This window comes from Artemia franciscana, chromosome 1 (assembly GCF_032884065.1).
Source record: "Artemia franciscana chromosome 1, ASM3288406v1, whole genome shotgun sequence".
NCBI lineage: Eukaryota > Metazoa > Arthropoda > Branchiopoda > Anostraca > Artemiidae > Artemia > Artemia franciscana.
In genome coordinates this window covers 15,106,983-15,130,240 of record NC_088863.1, presented here as the reverse complement: position 1 = coordinate 15,130,240, position 23,258 = coordinate 15,106,983, and the positions used below count along the sequence as shown (strand labels likewise).

The 23,258-nt window shown below is 34.7% G+C and overlaps 1 protein-coding gene across 1 annotated transcript in view; it reads right to left on the bottom strand.

Moving 5' to 3' along the window:
* Positions 1 to 8,367: 8,367 nt before the first annotated feature.
* LOC136035066 (uncharacterized) overlaps positions 8,368 to 23,258 on the bottom strand; it is a 312,741-nt gene continuing 297,850 nt past the window's right edge. Inside the window, exon 9 of the mRNA XM_065717017.1 lies at positions 8,368 to 8,958. Coding sequence (XP_065573089.1) covers positions 8,448 to 8,958 — 511 coding nt within the window. The 3' untranslated portion in view covers positions 8,368 to 8,447. The remainder of the gene's footprint in view (positions 8,959 to 23,258) is intronic.

The window sequence follows — 23,258 nt, the reverse complement described above, 5'->3', positions numbered from 1 at the left end:
ATTTGTGGCCCTTACATCAATTTCTTCAAAATACTTAGTTTTCCTGAAAATTTGCAACATACAGGTCAGTTTAATAATTAAATTACATTCCCTAAACATGTTTGCGTCCTTATTCTGATTTTCTCCCATGAAAGTTTCAATTTACACTTTGACTTCATGTATTCTCTAGATCACTTGGGTACAAGATAGCCATCCTACTTCAATCAAACAGTTCGTGGTAACGAACTGTAGTAAGGAGCGACCCGGCTCAATAGTAACCGAAACTCTAAAAGCGAAATTTTGATACCGATAGTTATATCAAAAGAATCGAATTTTAATGCTGATTCTAAATATATAAGTTTCATCAAGTTTAGTTTTACTCATCAAAAGTTAAGAGCCTGAGAAAATTTGCCTTATTTTAGAAAATAGGGGGAAACACCCCCTAAAAGTCAAAGAATCTTTATATTATAATAATTTTTTACATTACAAAATGAAAAAACATCCCTTTCATAGTATAAAATAAATTATAACAATGTTCTTATTAACTTTAACAAAACTTCTGCAGCAACCATCCAATTTTGTGTGCCTAGATTGTCAATTGTTTTTCAAAAAGTAACTATGCCTTTTTTGTTAACCATCTACAAGCTTAATATAGGAACTTGCCATGCTTAAAGAAGCAGAGATATTAAGTCATGTAAAATATGTAGCCACCGGGATTTTCAGGCCTGAAAACAAGATCATGCTGGAACAGCATGGGAGTTGACAGCACGAATTTGGATATTAGACAACGCTAGTGAGATCAGTGTGAGCTACTAACACCAATTGGTTTAGTTCGGCAATCTTTCTAATATTAGTATGATTTTAAGACATATTAATATATTTGAGCCACTCTCAAGTCAAAGGAAATTTATAATACTCAATTTAAAAGATATTTTATTGCAAGAAAACAATCCAAAATCCTTTCTGAACAGTTAATTTTGGCATATATACAATAAATTTTCTTCCAAAAATAGTGTTTGCACTTCAAGTAGGAAAATTTGGATGGAAATTTTTTATTATTTTTTCCTCAGCGCCATAATATATGGGGGCTTAAAAATGATAAAGAAAAGAAGTATAGAATTACATATTCTTCTTCTTTGGATCTCCATCTAGTTTTGTCACAGGGTTTTCATCCTTCTTCAGTCCTTTCAAATGAAGAAAGAAAACAGAAACCTTTACAAAGTGAAAGAAAAGGCCTAAAAGGAGCGGTTATTAGTTTTTATTTTGCAATAAAGTGCGGAAGCGGATAAAATTAAGGATACCCTGAAGATCAGTTCAATGAATGGACTCATTTTGTCAGATAACAGTAAAATTTTGCTTACAAAGAGAAGGAATAACATATTTTAAGTTTAGAGTCTTAGATACTTTCTCTCCCTGGAAGGCCAATAAATAAAAATTAAGTGCCTGTATAATGTAGAATTTGAATTGCAACAATCAATACTTTCCTGATAATAGTCCTTTTGGTCAAACATTTACCCAACTGGAAAAGTTAAAGGAACAAAATAAACCAAATTGATTAACGTTTTTAGAATTGAAATACATGGTATAGAAAGATAATAATGAACATAAATTGAACTAGACCCACGTTGCCCGGGCAACGTGAAGCGTTGTGGCAACATTTGTCCGGCTTCGCCGACTAAAGTGTTGCGAGAGCAACAGTTTAGTTTTGTTTCTTCGCTATAGATCAGTAATCACATGATCAAAGGCTATTCCTCAGCGTAAAAAAAAATATATCAAAAGAAGGGACTAAATTGACTTTGTAGCCAGTTGAACTTTATCCTTTTCAATCGTAGACATTGTGACGGATGAAAATCCAGTACAATCTATATATATAAAAATAAGTTGTTTGTCTGTGGGTCTGTCGAGTGCATCATGTCATCATGTCGTCATGAAGTTAGTTGTCGTCATGTTTGTTATGACGATGACGTCATTAAAAGTATTTAAGAAAATTGTTCAAAGACAAATTTTTAATTGTAAGAAGATCGTGGACGGAAAAATGTTTAATTGTAAAATGACTGAAGAACCTACAATGGCAACAGCCGAGGAAGCTGCTCAAAGAGTCTATGCCAAAAAACTTGCAGCTGATAGAAAAAGTAAGAAAAGAAGGCGTGCCGAGGAATCACAAGAACAGCAAGAAAACAGGCTTGCGGCTAAAGAACGCAAAACCGCGCAGTTAGATGAAAATCCACCTGGACAGCGAGAGTCAAAACATATCAAAACTGAAAATGATAGCGATGATGATCGGGTTTGAGATTTTGACTTGGATAGGGTCATCAATGCCTACCAGATTTTAGTTAAAAAAAACAAAGGTTCGGCGATATGTATTTCATAATGACGCTGAAAAATAAAGAAGAAAAAGAAAACTGAAAAAATAAAAAAGGTAAAAAACTAAAAAAAAAACTAAAAAGAAAAAACACTCAAAGAGAAATTACAGACCGGGACACAAATGACGACCGGGACAGAGGGAATATAAATGACGACCGGGACACTCAAAGAGAAATTACAGACTGGGATACCGGGACACAAATGACAACCGGGACACAGGGAATATAAATGACGACCAGGACACAGGTATTTAAGAATATCGTTCAAAGACAAATTTTTAATTGTAAGAAGATCGTTGAAAGAGAAATTTCTAATTGTAAAATGACGTAAGAACCTACAATGGCAACACCCGAGGAAGCTGCTCAAAACGAATGTATTCAAGCCGAAGTAGCTGAGTTGGTAAAGCGTTATGTTTCAGGTTCTTGGTCCGAGAGGCTCCAGGTTTGAACCTTGGCTTTAGCATTAATACAAAAGAAGAAAAAAACTAAAAAAAGGTAAAAACTACAAAAAAAATAAAAAGAAAATAGTAAAAAAACTAAAAAAGCTAAAAAACTAAAAAAAAACAAAAAAAAGGTAAAAAACTAAATCCTAAAAACTAAAAAAGAAAAAAACTATAAAAAAAACTAAAAAAAGGCAAAAACCACAAAAAAAACTAAAAAAAAAAAACTAAAAACTAATAAAAAAACTAATAAAAACTAAAAACTGAAAAAGAAAAAAAAACTAAAAAAAGCAAAAAACTGAAAAATAAGTGAGAAAAAGAGAACTAAAAGCCGGGACACAGGGAATATAAATGACGACCGGGACACTCAAAGAGAAATTACAGACTGGAACACTGGGACACAAATAACGACCGGGAGATATAAATGACGACCTGGACACTCAAAGATAAAATACAGACCGGGACACCGGGACACAAATGACGACCGGGACACAGGGAATATAAATGACGAACGGGACGCTCAAAGAGAAATTACAGACTGGGACACTGGGACACAAATGACGACCGGAATACTGGGAATGTAAATGACGACCGAGACACAGGGAATGTTCGATTAGCAATCACCATCAACAAAGCTCAAGGGCAATCATTAGAATAATGAGGTATAGATCTGAATACGGATTGTTTTTCCCATGGACAATTTTATGTTGCATGTTCAAGAGTCGGTAAATCTGACAATCTATTTATATGCACAGACAATGGGACATCGAAGAATGTTGTATATTTTTAAGTTTTACGTAGTTAAAAACATATATCTATCTATAACGAAAAGAGAAATCTTTTCTCTTTTATCTATATTCACAGGTGGGACACAGGGACACAACTACAATGGCGCGTAACTAATATGGCGCGTAACGACTTACGCGCGCGGGGGGGGGCTTGGGGGGGCGCGAAGCGCCCCCACCAACTAGGTGTTGGGGTGGCGCGAAGCGCCCCCACCAACTAGGTGTTGGGGTGGCGCGAAGCGCCACCAACTAGGTGTTGGGGTGGCGCGAAGCGCCACCCCAACAGCTAGTATCTTATATAATCTAGTTGGTATTATAAAGCTATCCCTAACTTTTCAGGATTTAAAATACCATAGATAACATTCTATTAATTATTACGAAACTATCTCATTGTTTTACATTCTCGTTTGTGCTTGTTTCTTCACTATCGGTTAAATGATGAAGTTGTCAGCCTATCAAAGTTTTAAAACGGTTTGATCAAACAAGAACGCAATCAGTTATCACATGACTTAAGGCTATTCCTCAGCTTTGAAAAAACAACAACTGCAAAATAATATCGAAAGAAGGGACTAAATTGACTTTACAGCCAGTTGAACTTTATCCTTTTCAATCTTAGGCATCGTGACGGACGAAAACTTGGAACAATTTCTTGTATAATCTAGTTGGTATTATAAAGCTATCCGTAACTTTTCAGGATTAAAATACCATAGGTGACACTATTTATTACGAAACTACCTCATTATTTTACGTTATCGTTTGTACCTGCTGCGTAAACACTTAATTCTGTCAGATACAAAGAGATGGAATGCAATATGCACCAATTTGCACAAATATCTATCCCAAAGTGAACAGATTCTTACTTACAAGTCCCACTCCCGTGATAGACATCAAGTTCACCGGAAACAAATAAACGGGTACGCCAACTAGCAAAAGTTGCAAACCACTCATCGCTGAAGATGATTGTAGCCCAAAAGCCGATTATTACTTACAAGTCCCCTACATGTCTTACCACTGGAACCAAATTGGTTTAACCATCAAATACACCGAAAACAAATAATAGTTACACCAACTAGCGAAAGTTGCAAACCCCTCATTGCCGAAGATGATTATGAGCTAACAGCCGTTTGTCGCCCAAAGTGAACCGATTCTTACTTATTCTATCGATTCTTACATGTCTTACCGCCGGAACTAAATTGGTTTTACCATCAAATACACTGGAACAAATAATAGATACACCAACTAGCAAAAGTTACTAATTGCCGAAGGTGATTATTACCTAACAGCCGACTGTTGCTTTACAGTCCTATATATGTCTCACAATTTGTATTGGCCTAGATTTCGTTTCAGTGTGTACCTTACTACTGAAGTTGTCAACCCCTTGAAACTTTCAAACTGGTATACCTCATGAAGGAATTTTTGTACCAAAAAATGGGTGTCATATACTTTGATCAGCTCATCAAGAGCTATCGATTGCCGTAGAAAAAAAATTCTATCTGTCTTAGTTCAAAAGCTAATTTTTTTGCCGTAGGCCAACTTTCTAACGTCACCACTTAGAAAGGAGCAAAGGATAAGCTCCAATTTCTTTAGCAATGAGATAACTTTTAAAGTTTATTAGGCACATCTGATACCCTTTCTCTACCGCAATCACAAGTCCGAAAAACCGAATGATAAACCCAGCTGAAATCACGAACAGAAATGGGTAGAAACAATAGATGACAGCATTTTCGGACCCGTAGGAAAATGCCACATTTTTGCTTCTGTAAATTTTTCTATTTATCACTCAAAGAAGATGTAATGTCTGTGGGACCGGGTAACTGCCGCATATATTTAACACTTATAGATTTTAGTCAATCTTCAATTTGAAAGTGGTGCCTGCCTGCTTGCCTGCTAGAACAGAACTTTCCACTCGAAAGCAGAAGCATGGTTTGATGAAACGAAAGCTTGGCTGCACAACTTCAGATGCTCCTTTCTGACATAGGCTTATTAACTCCACTTATCTTCGCACACCATAGGTTCTGGCTCGTGGACAAGCAAAAACCATCCTTTTTGGCCCCAGGCAAGAGTTCTGCAGAGCTTTCCAACATGTAATGTCATATTCATCAATCCGACCTGAGGTCCACACTTTCCGTAAAAATCGTACAGGTTAGACCCTTACCAGTTTCCAGGAATAAGCTGAGATCGGCAGCATAGAAAAAAAAAAAAAAAAAAAAAAAAACGGGACAAAACCAAAGTGTTGTTCTTGCAACACAAGTATTGTGTCCCTCTCTCCCTGAACGGAAAACAAATAAAAGCGAACTTCAAAATGCCGAACTACCTAAAATTTCAACGAAAAATTTAAAGTTTTCCTGAAAATTACCCTGAAGGAAAAGTTTCTGCAGTTGTGTAAAAATAATCCTGTTCCCTTTCCTTCCTTGTAAAACACTTTGTACATGCATGTCTCTGTCAAAGAAAAATAAAATGTGACTTGAAAATTATCTGTGTTCTGAATTTCGTTTTTAAAGCAATTTTTTTATTCCAGTTCCCTATGAATAAAAAAAAAATGAGTTATAATAAAATAACTGATGTTAAATAAACTAAATACCTACATAATTTTTAAGGCTAAATTACGGCGTTTTCCCTTTCAAATCTTTCCGAAACACTGCTTTAATCATCAATGGTGTATCTGAATCTTAAATTGGCCAACATTAAGAAGGCTAAGTGATAAAACTCGAGCGCCAATTGCAAATTTATATAATATCTCAAACAAAACAAACCATGAAAAAAAAAACGAAAGTTAGTCACAACAAAGAAGTTTCACTAGGCGTGCAAAAAGGTTACTGCCCCCCTACTTTCTTTTAATGCACTTTACGCGTACCCTTCTGTCAAGGAAAGTAAAGGAAAATATTACTTTATTTTAAGGTTAATTTTGTTCTAAGCTCCGTGATTTTCTTGTTGAGATTATTGCGCTTGCCTTTTTTATGTTTAAGCTTCTCCATTATAATATTTTAATTGTTAATTGCTCATAAAATTAGGAAACAGCTGCGGAGGATACTTTACTCCTAAGAACGTGTTTACTTGTTAAGAGATGTCTCTTTATCCAAAATTTGTGTTTTTGTTTATTTTATAAGGACCTAAATATCCAAAATATCTAATACAAATGTCTTTTCAGATAGAATTCCTTATTTCTAACATATCTCTTACTTTCGTTTTGATCTTCTCATAGTAATTAAAGAGAAGAATTTTTGAAAATATCAGAAGTTCAGAAGATGAAACCAGTTTATAAGTAAAATGGCGATAAATCCGTCTTCCAAAAACTTATTCAGAGTATTTCCTTGTTACTGGTTTTGGACAGTAGGAAACAATTATTAGCAACAACAAGTTCAAGTTTCTCTCTTTTATTTTTTGTATTTGTAAATATACTCATGCTTTTCGCTTGTTTCAATGGTATAAAGCACAAATTCAACTAGCTAAATTGTTTGTGGTAAAATATAGATATGACGTTAGCCCCACAGCCTCTGGAGTAAAGGCTGACGTCGGTGGCATAGCAAAAAAAAGGACAAAACCAAAGTGTTGCTCTCGCAACACAATAAATAAATTACTTTCTATCTGATTTTTGCCCAATGCCCCCAAATAATTAGAATCTTTTGCCCTTTTTCCAGATCGGTTTTTTGGGGAAGTACCAAGGCTAGCGAAAATAAGATCTGATTATTGGAATTAATGAAGTTGCAAGTTCTATAACCATATATCTTAAAAAATTAGAAATTAAATTTTCAACGCAAAATACTTATGTATTCATTTAAACAGTTTTTAGCTGTAGCGAGCACAAAATTAAAAAAAAAACGCAAGTAGAAAGTCACTAGAATATCAGTTAAAAAACATGGCAACAAACAGCTTAAGAACACTTTGCTTTCCTTTGTAGGTTTATTTAAATCTCAAATAAAAGAGATTGTTAATACATTGAAAATACGGATAAAAAGAGTAGTCAAATTTAATTAATTAGTTTCGCTTGTTGGTTGACAGAGTTCAGCGTGACAACACTGACAGAAGTGTGGTACTTGGATAAAATTCCCTAGCTTTGAAGCAGCATACAGAACAGTCTGAGAAAATTGTGGCGTTCAGTTATAAGTATACCTTGCATGGATCCAGGAAAGGGGACTAAAATGATTTTTTAGATATATGTAGATACTTAATCATGTATAGAAAAAAAACCATATTCAACACTGAAACCACATTAAACCTAATATTCGAATTAACGTCCACGGTTAATATTCAAACAATTAGTCCTATATGGCTTGTGGAGACCTCCATCCTGTACTTTTTCTTACCTAGACTTGATAATTGTTCTTTGAAATGAACTGCCCCAATGGGGACCATACACCCTATAATGGCAGCCAAGGGAGGTACTTTCCTAAATAGAAATTCTTTGGACAGGGCCCCTCACTCCCAAATCTCATGAGGTATACTATTGGTACTAAAAACAGATTAAAGCACCAAGCCACTTGAGGTGAAAAAATTTGTCTAGCTTTTCCTCCAATCTTATGACTCCCTCGTAGTTCCAATAAGATACAATTTTGGTTTTCTCTTCGTCAAATTGAAAAGTTTTCCTGGACAAAAAAAAGCATTCCCAATCGATTTTCTTTTCTAAAGAAAAATATGCATCGAATAAATCTTTTTAGAAGAAAGTGATTGCCATTTATCAGGGTCAAATATCCAACACAAACATTAAAGATCGACGTTAAAACTTAGAACGGGCAGAAATTAACTCATATTTGTTGCGTATAAAAACATATCTATTTGGCTTTCAATAGAACGCAATAAAAGAAATAATGAACTGTTTTATTTATCTTTATCAAAATTGACAAGTACAAATAACAAAGTCTTTCTGAGCATTTTAGACTCTTTCACACAGGAGTCACAAGTTTCATGGAATTTATTCGCTTTGGTATACTAGCACAAAACGTTCGAGAATCACTTGTTCTAGAATCACTATAAAATTCGGTATTTACGTCCGCAGCAGTCAATATTGTCGACACGGTTTCATCCCGAGGAAACCTACGTGGAAGAGTTCTTGCCTCTTGTCGACAACCAGGACAGGAGCTGGATGCAGAGACACCTTTAATTGGTGCATCAATAGAAATTGAGCGTGGTGGAGGTGCCGCCACTGAATGTCTTTGGGTGTTAAAGGGATGAACAATACATCGACGTTGGGTTCTTACTGATTCAGGAAGGGGTGGAAGGCTTGAGTCTAGGTGATATTCATTGTCAGTTCTCATGCTTGAGCCCAAACTGTGACGACGGGGTGTGGTATGATTAGATGTCACATGATTTGGCGATAGCGAGAAGTTAGCAATGGGGATTCGGATTCCTTGATTACTAATATCAATGGGGCCTTGTACTAGAGCCATGCTGAACCTGTAAGAAAATAAAACGTATAATTCCTTTCCAATACTCTACAATGTAAGCATTGACTAATCTGAAAACTGTCATGACCTAAATAGGTCATCCTACTTAAAGAATCTTCAGACATTTTAGCACTCTATATAGCGGGAAACTGTAACTAGTGAAAAATTTCTTCCGACATATAATAGAAGCTGTTTCTCCGTAATTTGCTAGAAATTCTCGCTAGAGCTTTTCTGCATGAGGTCGCTCACGGTTCAACAACGTATTCTATGGTTTTGTGTGGTAAATACTGTATATATGTACTTACACGCACTGGCATTGTTGAATTAATGGGAAGTAAGATCATATCCAGAACTTAAAATTATAGATAAAGTTTTTCTAATATGTTTTTAGTATTTTTCTTGTCACCTGAAACGTTTATTGTTTGAAATCACACCCGTTTGTTACTGCTTAGATAATGTCATAAAACATAGTGAATTTTAAACTAATGGTGGTCATTGAGAGAATTTTCTTGCCGGAAGTTTAAAAGCGTTTATTTTACTGGGAAAAAGCTTAAGGGATATATACGCATATGCGGCATTAAATAGAAGCTTGCTGTGATGAGACGCATAATAGCTTCAAAGAGTCTTTAAGGTAGAAGCACAAAAGTTCTGATGGTGCGGTCAAGTGGACTAAATCACCTCCCAGGCAAAGTCTTGACGTAAGTGATATTCTTTATTCTTCATATATATAAACTGAAAGTGACTAGTTTCATATTTATTATTGTGCTACAATATTGCAAATTTATCGTTCATTTTGCAAAAGACTTGTATTTTTGATACGACGAGTGGGCGATTCTGTACCATATGTTATCTACAAGCCAAACTTACAAATAAAGCTGATTTAACCATGGATATAGAGGACAGAGGTCAAATTGTGCCAGAGTGGTCAAATTATGCAAGACTTCCTGGTCAGATTCCACTATTACCCAGAATCACGCCAATATTTCAAATAGGATTTTTAAAACTGAAGAATCAAAAATAGAAAACAAGGGGCAGCCTCTGTTTTTTTTTCTTAACTCTGACAGTTTTACTTTTAATATTTTCTAGCATTAAAAAATTTAGCTTCAGAACAAATATTCAGGTCTATATTAATAGCACAACCTCAGAAAATTCAATGCAGTGCAAAACAGTATTTTAGCGACGTAAATTAGCTCACTTTGAGAATAAGAGGTGACAAATACTGTATACTTGAAAATCAAAAGAAAATGTAGCGTGTATCATTTGGTTTTGTCGAACTGACTTCTTATCTTTTAATTCAGATAGAACATTTTGTACCCAGTTCTTAAATCCCAAGGGATCCTGAACCTTCAAGTTTTATTTAAAAAGAAAGCAGACACCGATGTTAAAAATTTAAACACACAGAAACTGTCCCTTATTTCAGAAGACTGTTACCCTTTCAAACCCTTCGTTCTTCATCCAAAAATTTTTACTTGGCCTACATCTTTCATGAAAGCAGTTACTAATTGTTTTCTGAATATCAAAGTGAAAAATGTATTGCTTAAAGAAAAAGCGAATAAATGTCTTTCATATGCTATTTGTTTTGTTTTTTTCAGGTGACGCGTGGCAAGTTTGAAACTCTTCATTTAATCGTAGATTCTGAGTTCTTGTCGCCTTTTTAAAAACAATCCCTGTAAGATGCTTATCACCATTTGAGCGATTCTTGTTCTACCTTGCAGCCCCTTCCGACATCGGATCAATACTTCATAATAGTCCTTTATATCATATAGGTTAAAACATCTAAATTGAATTACTCCAGGAGGGTCACAATAAAATAAGTGCAGGCCAAGGGGAAACTAGTCCAAATTATTTGAGCTAAAAACTGTATGACACCGAAGAACACGAGGTAAATCAAACCCAGTGAGAAAAAGGAAGATTCAAAACATCTTGGTTGACACCTTTACTCACCTGTCCTCAGTGCAAGAAGAATACAAAAATATGTATAAAAGTTTATATGAAAAAACATAAGAAACAAAATTTAAAATTGTTTTTTTTTTAGTTTCACCCTTTGGACCTTGATGTATATTTTATATTCTTTTTTTCTGAAGGCGAATTAAACACTTGAGAAACAACTGGATATGCTGCAATTACAAGTATAAGTAAGTACCAAAATTTGTTTATAAGGATCCCTGAACTTGTCTATTACAAATCTAAGATTATTATGAAAATACATTTTTTTCTAAATCAAATCAAATAAACATCTTATATACGGTGATCCTATCACGCATTTTAGAGACCTGATTCTTGCACATATTTTTAACCAGTAAGACTTTAAGACCAAAAGTGGGGTTTGTGCCTCTTTTAAAACCCCCTCCGCTTTTGATCAATTTAATACGTCTATAATGTTGTACCACCTTCGACTCATGATCAATATAGAATTTTCGAAAACTGAAAATATAAAGAACTAAACACCATTGAGATTACGGTTCGATTATCCCCAGTAAAGATCATATTTTGATTTTTGCTAAAATGGGTGTTTAATGGTACCTGGGCTAGTTGATAGAAAAAATTGAAACCAAAATAATTGTCACCAAAGTTGATTTTTAAGGGTTAATGATACTATTTATCACAATACAAAGGGCAATACGATACTCCTATATTAATTTTCCGATCACTCTGTAGATCCTCCTCCCGTGGTAATTTTTACCTAAAGTCCAAACTCGCTGAAAATTTTTCCCGGATAAATTCTCCAGAATATCTCAACATCCAAAATTGGGTTGGCAAAGAGAAAGTAAGACAAATAAAAAGAATTTCGTATAGAAACTCTGTTATATTCCCCTGTGTGAGCACAAAATCTCCCCCACCTCCCACAAAAAATTTCTGTATGCTTCCTAATAATAAATACTATACCTAACAATAGGCAAATTTTATAACATAAAGACCTATTCCCGACAGCTGCGAGGGTCATTTTATCTCCAAAGAACAAAATGGCTGTCTCAAAATTTTGATCCAACGATTTTGGGGAGAAGGGGCTCGGGAGGGGGGCTAGTTGCCCTCCAATCTTTTTTGTCACTTGAAAGATCACTACAATTTTAATATCCGTTCAAATTAGCCCTCTCCCAATTTTCCTAGGACCATTGGCTCGACACAATCACGCCTGGGAAAAAAATTCATACAAACACACATCCATGATCTTCCTTCTGACAAAAAATATAATATTCCTAAATTTTGTAGATAGGATCTTGAAACCTCAGCATTAGGGTTCTCTGATACACTGAATCTGACGATGTAATTTGCATTAGTATTCGTTGACTTTTACGAGGCTCTCTCCCTTTTTCGAAAATCAAGCAAATTTTTGAGGCTTGTAGCCTTAAAGTTTAATAGATCTTATGTATCTGGAATCAACATAATAAGCTAATTGTTTCGACAAATTTATTGACATCTAATTTCTGCTTTTAGTTTTGTTTACTACTCCAGCCCGTGTCGCTCCTTACTTACAGTTCTTTACCATGATTTATATGACAAAATACATTTTTCACGCATCATTATATTCATTATTTTTCACATATATATCATTATTTTCACACATCATTATATATCCGCCATCTTGGATTTGAGGCACCTAAAGGCACTACGGCACAACATAGGTTATTTTTAAGCTCACATTCGGAACCTCTGCCATCGATTACCCCATATTAGCCTTTTTGAACGGCCGTGTCTTCTCATTCTGACAAACTCGTATTTTCGTCCGCCATCTTGGATTTCAAGCCGTCTAGCGGCGTTCCGAGGAAAAATTTCACTTGCGTAATCAAGCCCTATATAAGAGCCTACTTGAAAGTACATCTCGGCCAATTTTGGTGCTTTCCTCAAACACGGAAATATTTTGGTGCTTTTCACCCGCACTATTTGAGAAAAGCAGAAGGAAGTCGACTAACCGTTTAAATGTGAGAAATTTGAAAAGAATGAAAGAAGATAATAAGACTAGAAATTGTCAAGTGTTGATTTATGATATTGAGTTTCCATAATTTACCTGATCTTGCAAGCAGAACTAAACTGCTAGAGGGAAATACTTTTTCAAACAGTTTGTGGTAACGAATTTGTAGTAAGGAGCGACCCGGCTCAATAGTAACCGAAACTCTAAAAAATGGAATTTTGATACCAATAGTTACATCAAAAGAATTGCATTTCAATACTGATTTTAAATATATAAGTTTCATCAAGATCAGTTATACCCATCGAAAGTCACGAGCCTGAGAAAATTTGCCTCAATTTAGAAAATAGGGGAAAACACCCCCTAAAAGTCATACAATCTTAACAAAAATCACACCATCAGATTCAGCGTATCAGACAACTTTTTTATAGAGTTTTCGGTAAAATTCTAGTTAATTGACTTCTTGCTATCTCAGAAAGGGTTTAGGTTAGGAAAATGAAACTTTCAGGGATGAATCTACAGACTAAAATATATCTCGGGAAGGTATTTTGAAGCAACTACCTCCACTCCTTCTCCCTCTAGTGGGCCCTGACCTTTGATGACCTTTAAAAACATGTGTGTTATAAAAGTGAAACCTTGCAAATTATATCTTCTGCTTAATTGAAGTACAACAAAATTGTTTTCAGCTTCATAACTTTGCTCGATTCCATTTTATAAGGTTTTAAAGATATGCAAATACATTTCCTAAATTTTGAAAAAAAAACATTGATATGGCTTAAAATAACAGGAATCTGCATTTTCCGAACTAAAGGCAGAGAAAAAGCAACTAGTACCTGAAAAGTAAGGTAAAATATTGTTTTGTCAAAACCTCAATAGGTATAGACCTGTCATGTAGGCATATTTCAGGGCCCTCTAGAGGGAGAAGGAGTGCGGTTGGGTACTTTAAAATACCTTCCCGGGACATACTTTAGCCTGTAGACCCATTCCTGAAAGTTTCATTTTCCTAACCTAAACCCTTTCTGAGATAGCAAGAAGTCAATCAACTAGAATTTTACCGAATTTTCAAGCTCCTGTCTACAAAAATGTTGAATTTCGCATTTTTTTTTTGCCACAAGGCAGATGCTTTGTCAAGGACTGCTCCCATCATGTCTGATTCCAACTCGAATAGATGATAATGGAGCAACATTAATTGATAATATTTTTTCTAATAGTATTTGTTTTTCAACTTTTGTCATATTAAACGATATTTCAGATCACGGTGTGATAATTTCTGAATTTAATTTGGCCAGATCTAAAAAAAATAAACGTAATGAAAAAACAGGTCGTATAATAAATGATGAATCAATTGTGCGTTTAATTATTAAGCTAGGAGATATAGATTGGAAGGAAGTAGTCAGTACTGAGGATGCAAACAAGGCATTGGAAATGTTTTATAAATCATTTAATGAGGTTTATATTGATATATGTCTGAAAGTTAAAGGGAAAACACCCAAGTCAATGCCACAAAAACCATGGATATCCCCGAGACTGTTAAAATGTATTAATGAAAAAAATAGACTATACAAAATTAAATGCAACTATCCGTCTGATGAAAACATCCAGAAATTCAAATTGTACAAAAATACTCTGACTGGAACATTGAGAGAAAGTAAAAGAAATTATTATGAGAAGGAAATATCTTCAGCTGCGTCCCAGCAGAAAATATGGGAAACCTTGCGTGATAAATTAAATAAAAATAAACCAAGAGCAATACCGACTTTTTTTAATAATTGAAATGACGCTAATGAATCAACTGAAAAAAAGGATATCGCAGAATTATTTGCTAAGCATTTCAGTAAAATTGGTGAAGAATTGGTTAGAGATCTTTTGGAAGAGTCATCAGATTATACACGATTTTTGCCCCAAAACGAAGATAAATCGTTGTATATGCTACAGTATCATTTGATGAATACCAAAAAGCTATTAGTGATTTAAATAGAGGAAATTCGGCTTCAATAGATGATATATCGACAAATCTTTTAAAGAAAATATCAGGAGTAATATATGAACCTCTTGCACATGTTATAAATGCGAGCATAAAAAATGGTGTCTTCCCTGATCTTCTGAAAAAGGCTAAAATAATCCCTATATTTAAAAAAGGCTAGGCTCAAGATCCCAATAATTACCGTCCTATTGCACTCCTTTTCCCACTGGCTAAAGTTTTTGAAAAAAACTAAGTTTAAAAAAGTTATATAATGGATTCTGCTTACAAGAACGGTTGATAAAATTTTTTTATTTATATTTTATTTTGGCCTTACTCCACTTGCTCCACCTGAAATACTCTCATTAAAGATACTGTTTTTTTTATGTTTTTTTATTGATGAAACAGTGGTTCATTTTTTGTTTGTTCTGTATCAATAAGGATTGTTAAATTTTGTTTATATGTCTTGCCCAGTAGTCGAGCTTGTCTCTCCATTTGGGCAAGTTGAAGATTTTGATGAATATGGATTTTTGAATAAATGAATCTGAATTGAAAGAAAAACAATTTAAAGTTCCGACAGCAGATACTTGACTTAATTATTTAGAGAGCATAGAAGGAGGGTTTGAAGTTTGATATTCAGAAATAATTTTGGCGAAAATCTGATATTCAGTAATTCGATAAAACAAGAACCCCTTTGCCAAATCTTGGCTGGATTCCTTTTTCTACGTTTGTAATGAAAGACAGGTTGAAAAGGCTAAGCCACATCCTACAAATAAGAGACATTAGGATAAAAAGCTACCCAAAAATTTGTTTTTTAATCTCCCTAGGACCCATGTTTCGAACAAAACGTAAACAGCCTATAGAAAGATATTTCAAGGAGCTGGGAAATTTATGGGAGGGAGCGAAGTTTGAAGCTTTGAATAGAGTGGAGTGAAAGAGGAGCCAGTACACTTTTGCTGGTCTCAGACAGCTTCGGACTGTAATGAGCGCCTATAAACCAAAATAATAGAGGACGGAGCCAGCACTTACTCCTCACTGCACTTGCAAGGTGACATCAATATTTTCTTGGGAACAGGGGGGGGGAGGTATTTCTCCAAATCTCAAAAACAGTATGTCGTTCAACAGGCAACAGACTTTGATGCCAGTCAATTTTAAAATTTCTGCAATAATTGATGATGACTACAAACTAGTAAGGAATAGTTTTCATGACGTTGCTTCATTAAAATTAAATTCAAAAAAACGAGTTTTTTTAACGGAAAGTAAGGAGCGGCATTAAAACTTAAACGAACAGAAATTACTTCGTATATGAAAGGGGCTGCTTCCTCATCAACGCCCCGCTGTTTACGCTAAAGTTTGACTCTTTCTCTTAACTCTACTTTTAAAACAGTAAAAAACTTTAGCGTAAAGAGCGGGGCGTTGATGAGGAAGCAGCCCCTTTCATATACGAAGTAATTTATGTTCGTTTTAAGCTTTAATGCCGTTCCTTACTTTCTGTTAAAAAAACTTGTTTTTTTATTTAATTTCTGAACGTTTTTGAATCAATGCATGTTTTGATTTTGGCTCTCCGCAGAGGAATAATTAAAACGAAATTTGCATATTTATTTTTTTGTCTAAATGGCTTTTCATAGTTTTGATCGAATGATTTTGAGAAAAAATGAGCGGGGGAGGAGGCTTAGTTGCCTTCCAATTTTTTGGTTACTTAAAAAGGCAACTAGAACTTTTAATTTTTTACGAATGTTTTTTTTAGTAAAAGATATATGTAACCTATAAATTAGCTTACGTAACGAGCTTCTGTACTCTTATATTTTTATTACGTATATGAGGGGTTCACTCCCTCGTCAGTACCTCAATCTTTACATTAAAGCTTAAATTTTGTCCCAATTTCTTAAGAATGGCCCCTGAATCACAAAAGCCGTAGAATAAATAGTTGAAATTACTAAAATTACTTTAGCGTAAAGAGCGGGGTATTAGGAGGAGGTGAGTCCATCATATGCGTAATAATTTCTGTTCGTTTTAATTTTTAATGCTTCTCCTTACTTTCAGTTGAAAAAACTTTTTTATATTTATTTTTTCATCTTTTTTAAATAATGCTAGAAAATCCTGCACTCCCTTTATGAAAATTTTCTTCGCCCATGAAAAATTCCTCCAAGGAAAGTTCCCCCAACATATCCCCCTCTTCTCACCCCCCTCCCCTTCAACCTAAAAATCCACTGAAAACGTCTGTACACTTCCAAATCCCGTCTGTACCCCTCCCATGGGAAATGTGGGGGAGTAATTCGTCCCCAAAGACATAGTTATAAGGTTTTTCGACTACGGTGAATAAAATGGCTATCTCAGAATTTTGATCCGCTGACTTTGAGAAAATAATTGGCGTGGGAAGCGGTCTAGGTGCCCTCCAATTTTTTTGTTTACTTCAAAAGGGCACTAGAACATTTTATTTCCGTTAGAACGAGCCCTCTCGCAAGATTCTAGGACCACTGGGTCGATACGATCACCCCTGGAAAAAAAAACAAAAAAAACAACAAAAAAACAAACAAACAAATAAACACGCATCCGTGATCTACCTTCTGACAAAAGAAAAATGCAAAAATTGGTATGATTTTCGTTAAGATTCTACGACTTATAGGGGTTGTTTCCCCCTATTTTTTAAAATAAGGCACATTTTCTCAGGCTCGTAACTTTTGATGGGTAAAACTAAACTTGATGAAACTTATATATTTAAAATCAGCATTAAAATGCGATTCTTTTGATGTAGCTTATGGTATAAATATTCCATTTTTTTGAGTTTTGGTTACTATTAAGCCGGGTCACTTCTTACTACAGTTCGTTACCACGAACTGTTTGATTTGGTCAGTTCTGCGATCCAATTTATTCCAAATTAATTTTCAAATAAGTTCGTGGTAACGAACTGTAGTGAGGAATGAACCGTCTCAATAGTAACCGAAACTTTAAAAACGTGATTTTGATACCAATCGCATTTTAATGCTTATTTTAAATATATAAGTTTCATCAATTTTAATCTTACCCATCAAAATTTACAAGCCTAAGAAAATTTGCCTTATTTTAGAAAATAGGGGAAAACATCCCTTAAAAGTCATAGAATCTCAATGAAATTACACCATCAGATTTAGTGTATCAGAGATCCCTAGTGTACAAGTTTCAAGCTCCTATCTACAAAATCGACGAATTTTGTAATATAAAAAAAAGCTTTTTTTAACTGAAAGTAAGGAGCAGCATTAAAACTTAAAACGAACAGAAATTACTCCGTATAGGAAAAGTACTGTTCCCTCCTCAACGCCCCGTCCGTTACGCTAAATTTTTCACTGTTTTAAAAAGCAGAGTTGAGAGAAAGAGTCGAACTTTAGCGTAAAGAGCGGGATGTTGAGGAAGGAACAGCCCCTTTCATATACAGAGTAATTCCTGTTCGGTTAAGCTTTAATGTCGCTCCTTAATTTCAGTTAAAAAAAATTGATTTGTTTATTTAATTCATTTAAAGAAGCATCAAAATCTAGATCACTATGCTTCACTTTCTCCTTAGTGTCTTTGTATCATCTTTTCCCCTTTCTTATGCTTTATCCCATGTTCGAAAGAAAAGATTTTTCAAGGGAAATTACCGCAGGACGTGATTCAAGTAAATTGAGTCTCTTAGAGCCTGGAAGTATCTAAAGCTCTTTCCGCAAGTTGTTAGTCTTTCTTTGAAAGTAGCCTGTGGGGAGAAGTCTCGCGTGTCATCTCTGGAAAGATAAATAATGAGGAGATATTAATTGCTAAAATCATATACATCTTGAGGACCATCGTCTGGAATGATTGATGAAAAAGCAAAGATACTATGTCAAGATTATATGACCAAGGGCGTAATCATTACGCATTATTGGGGTTATCAAAAAGTTCGTGGTAAAGAGCTTAAGCAAAAAGCGACACGGCTCAATAATAACCGAAACTCTAAAAAAAAGAGTTTTGAGAACAATAGATATATCAAAAGAATTAGATTTTTATGCTGATTCAAAATACATAAAGGTTCATTGAGTTTAATATTACCCATCAAAGGTTGTGGGTCTGAGAAAATTTGCCCAATTTTTAAAATGGGAGGAAAACATCTCCAAAATGTGAAGTGATCTTGACGAATAGTATACTATCCGCTTCAGCTTATCAGAAAACCCTTAAGTAGAGGTTTCAAGCTCCTATACACAAAATGAAGAATTTTTGAGAACAACAAGGAAAATCACTTTTTTTTGCATGGGTAGCACTGATTTGTCTTTTTTTTTCATCAGGGCTAGCGAATGATCATCAAACAGTTCGTGGTAACGAACTGTAGTAAGGAGCGACCCGGCTCAATAGTAACCAAAACTCTAAAAAATGGAATTTTGATACCAATAGCTATATCAAAAGAATCGCATTTTAATGCTGGTTTTAAATATATAAGTTTCATCAAGTTTAGTCTTACCCATCAAAAGTTACGAGCCTGAGAAAATTTGCGTTATTTTAGAAAATAGGGGGAAACACCCCCTAAAAGTCATAGAATATTACCGAAAATCACACCATCAGATTCAGCGTATCAGAGAACCCTATTGTAGAAGTTTCGAGCTCCTATCTACAAAAATGTGGAATTTTGCATTTTTTGCCAGAAGGCAGATCACGGATGCGTGTTTATTTGTTTGTTTTTTTTTTTTTTTTTCCCAGGGGTGATCGTATCGACCCAGTTGTCCTAGAATGTTGCAAGAGGGCTCATTCTAACGGAAATGAAAAGTTCTAGTGCCCTTTTTAAGTGACCAAAAAAATTGGAGGGCACCTAGGCCCCCTCCCACGCTAATTATTTTCCCAAAGTCAACGGATCAAAATTCTGAGATAGCCATTTTATTCAGCGTAGTCGAAAAACCTTATAACTATGTCTTTGGGGACAACTTACTCCCCCACGGTCCCCGTGGGAGGGGCAACAAGTTACAAACTTTGACCTGTGCTTACATATAGTAATGGTTATTGGGAAGTATACAGGCGTTTTCAGGAGGATTTTTTTGGTTGGGGGGAGGGGTTGAGAAGAGGGGGATATGCTGGGGGAACTTTCCATCGAGAATTTGTCATGGGAGAAGAAAACTTCCATGAAGGGAGAGCAGGATTTACTAGCATTATTTAAAAAAAAATTAAAAAATAAATGTGAAAAAGCTTTTTCACCTGGAAGTAAGGAACAGCAATAAAACTTAAAACAAACAGAAATTATTACCCATATAAGGGGCTCACCTCCTTATGATACCTAGCTCTTTACGCTAAAGTATTTTTAGTAATTTCAACTATTTATTCTACGGCTTTTGTGATTCAGGGGTCATTCTTAATGAATTGGGATAAAATTTAAGCTTTAGTGTAAAGAGCGAGGTACTGACGATGGGGCGAATCCCCTCATATATGTAATAAAAACATGAGAATACAAAAGTTCTTGACGTAAGCTAATTTATAAGTTACGTAAATCTTTTACCAATAAAAAGATTCGTAAAAAATTAAAAGTTCTAGTTGCCTTTTTAATTAACCAAAAAATTGGAGGGCAACTAGGCTTCGCCCCCGCTCTTTTTTTCTCAAAATCATTCGATCAAAATTATGAGAAAGCCATTTAGCCCCCCGAAAAAAAATATGCAAAATTTCGTTTTGATTATTCCTCTGCGGAGAGCCAAAATCAAAACATGCATTGATTCAAAAACGTTCAGAAATTAAATAAAAAAAACGAGTTTTTTTAACTGAAAGTAAGGAGCGATATTAAAACTTAAAACGCACAGAAATTACTTCGTATATGAAAGAGGCTGCTTCCTCATCAACGCCCCGCTCTTTACGCTAAAGTTTTTTACTGTTTTAAAAAGAAGAATTGAGAGACAGAGTCAAACTTTAGCGTAAAGAGCGGGGCGTTGATGAGGAAGCAGCCTCTTTCATATACGAAGTAATTTCTGTGCGTTTTAAGTTTTAATATCGCTCCTTACTTTCAGTTAAAAAAACTCGTTTTTTTTATTTAATAACATCATAGAGAGATGTTTAATGGCTCACTTGAACGGAAATTAAATTTTACGAATTGGTTGTTCTGTCATATTTCAAATTATCCATGGAATTCACTAATCTTATGATGCGGCACCATTATCGAATTTGATGTCTTCCTTCCATCAGGACTTTGATAATACAGTGAAAGTTTCAATTCTACAGTAATTTTTGAAATTAGTCTCATCAATCAGCTAGAAAAAAACATATTGAATTTAGAAAAGGAAAACTTTTGAGAAAAGTGTAACGCTTCAGTCAATTGGTTATCAAATCTGGTATCTGGTTATCTGGCTTTTTTTCATGTAGCTTATCAGTTTCGTTAGTGTCCCATAAATGAAAATCACCTATGTAATACAGTTTCATATTAATCATTTATTTGATATTTTTAATTCTTAAGCAATATATCCCTCTTTATAAGAATTGATGCCTATTAAAGTTACCTAGGGATTTATATACCCCAAAAGGACTGATAATGTCAAAATAACGGTTTTTGCATGGGTAACACTCTTGTGTTTCCTTTTTTCTTTTTTCTCTTTTTTTTTTACCAGGGCTGTCGAACGATCAGAACCATCGTAGGAGCTTAAATGTTCTACTTCTTTTTTTAAGTTATCGAAAATATTAGAGAGCAAGTCCCATCAAAGTTATCCAATTGAAATTTTAAGGTATCCATTTTGTTAAACATAGTTCAAAGATCAAAGTTTTGGTGATGATATGACCCTCCATAGTCCCTGGGGAAAGGGCTTTGCGCTGTATTGGTATCGGACGCATCGATATCACGCGTATCGGTATGGGCGAATTTTTACTTGCAGGTGTATTGCAGGTGTCTTAGACAGAATCTCAACAGCTCATATCAATGTTATTCCTCACATCTACGTCCTTCTGATAAATTCCACCATCAGGAACTTCCAAATGGCACTAAAAACGACACTTTCGGTGCCATGTCTCAAGTGGAAAAGCTGGGGCTAGTGGCCTACCAGAACTTTTAGAGTGACGTTTAATGGCTCCTTTGAAAGCTATTGCTCATCTCTACGTAATTTGTTGATTCTACCATCCGTAACTGTGTTATAGCACTAAAAAAAACAATCAAAGAAAAAAAAAACACTTTTGGTGTCACTTCTGTAGTAGGGAAGCTTGGAATTTTAAAACGATGTTATCATTGCAATAATCATGATCCAATACCCTTAACTGGATATTTACAAGAACACCTCCCGTATGAGGTGTTCTTTTTTATTAGAGGCGCGATTTTGTTAGTACAGTGTTGGACTTCAAATTAGAGTGTCTTGCATTCGATTCCAGCTTTTTTTTTGTTTCAATCACGGTTTTGGCCCTTCCATATGATTATTTTCAGATAATTTCACTGTTTTTGTAAATGTGACGCGCTCATTTCCTAAAGCATCTCCCGGGAAAGTATTTTGTTAAGCATTTTGATTTAAAAGGGAACAGAGATCATCCAGCTCATGGTTTGTAACAACATTCTTAGTAGACCCCTAAATCCATACCAAAAATGAATGACGTAATTTTTCCAAAATCCGGTGGGAGAGTCAAAGTTGGAGCCGATTTTCTCAAATCAAGGAACATGACAGAGAAAACTGAAGAACGAGTCATATAATAATAAAAAAGCTAAATTCTTCTAAAGAAAACTGACCTGTTTCAATGGATGCTTGAATTATTCGGACTTATCTTAGTTTTGACAACATTTTAGGAAATACTAAATTTCAGCAGGTAGGAGGATAAAATGGAGTCTGGGTGCAAACTCAGGCCTGGAAGAGGCATTTGCCCCCTATGCCCCATAGTAAATTAAACCCCTTACCTCAACCCCTTGCCACCTAGTAATTAGAGAAGTGTAGACATGTGGTTCTGGGACTACTCAAAGTTCTATATTAAGGAGGAATTACTTATTATTATACTTACTTATTCAAATTGTTTACTTAATAATTCCACCGTAATAAGCTCTCCACACGTAAAAGTGTGCATCCAAAGAGGAAGAAAGACAAATGAAACCAGTTCTGTAGTAGAATTCCGGTAATTCTTCCAAAATTTTTTAAATGAAAACAATCTTAGTTTATATTACCATTTATCGTACCTACACAAAAAAATGATTTTTTTCGAAATTTTGATCTTTTCTACTAAATTTAGTGCTACTAAATTTATTTTTTGTAAACAAAGAATTAAAGATCTATTTCTTCCTTTCTTAAAAAAAATTACAAAAAGAAATGACGCTATGTTTTGATTTTTCTTTCCACTCTAAACTTATTTTTTCCTTCAATTCTTGTAAGACTTCTTGGTTCAGCTCCCTTATAGGGATGAGATTTCTTATCTCCCCTAGATCGCAGATGATCAAAAATTATATAAAAGAACAAGTTTTCAATTAAAACTAAGAGCAACATCAAAACTTAAAACGAACAGCAATTATGCCGAATAAATAAAAAAC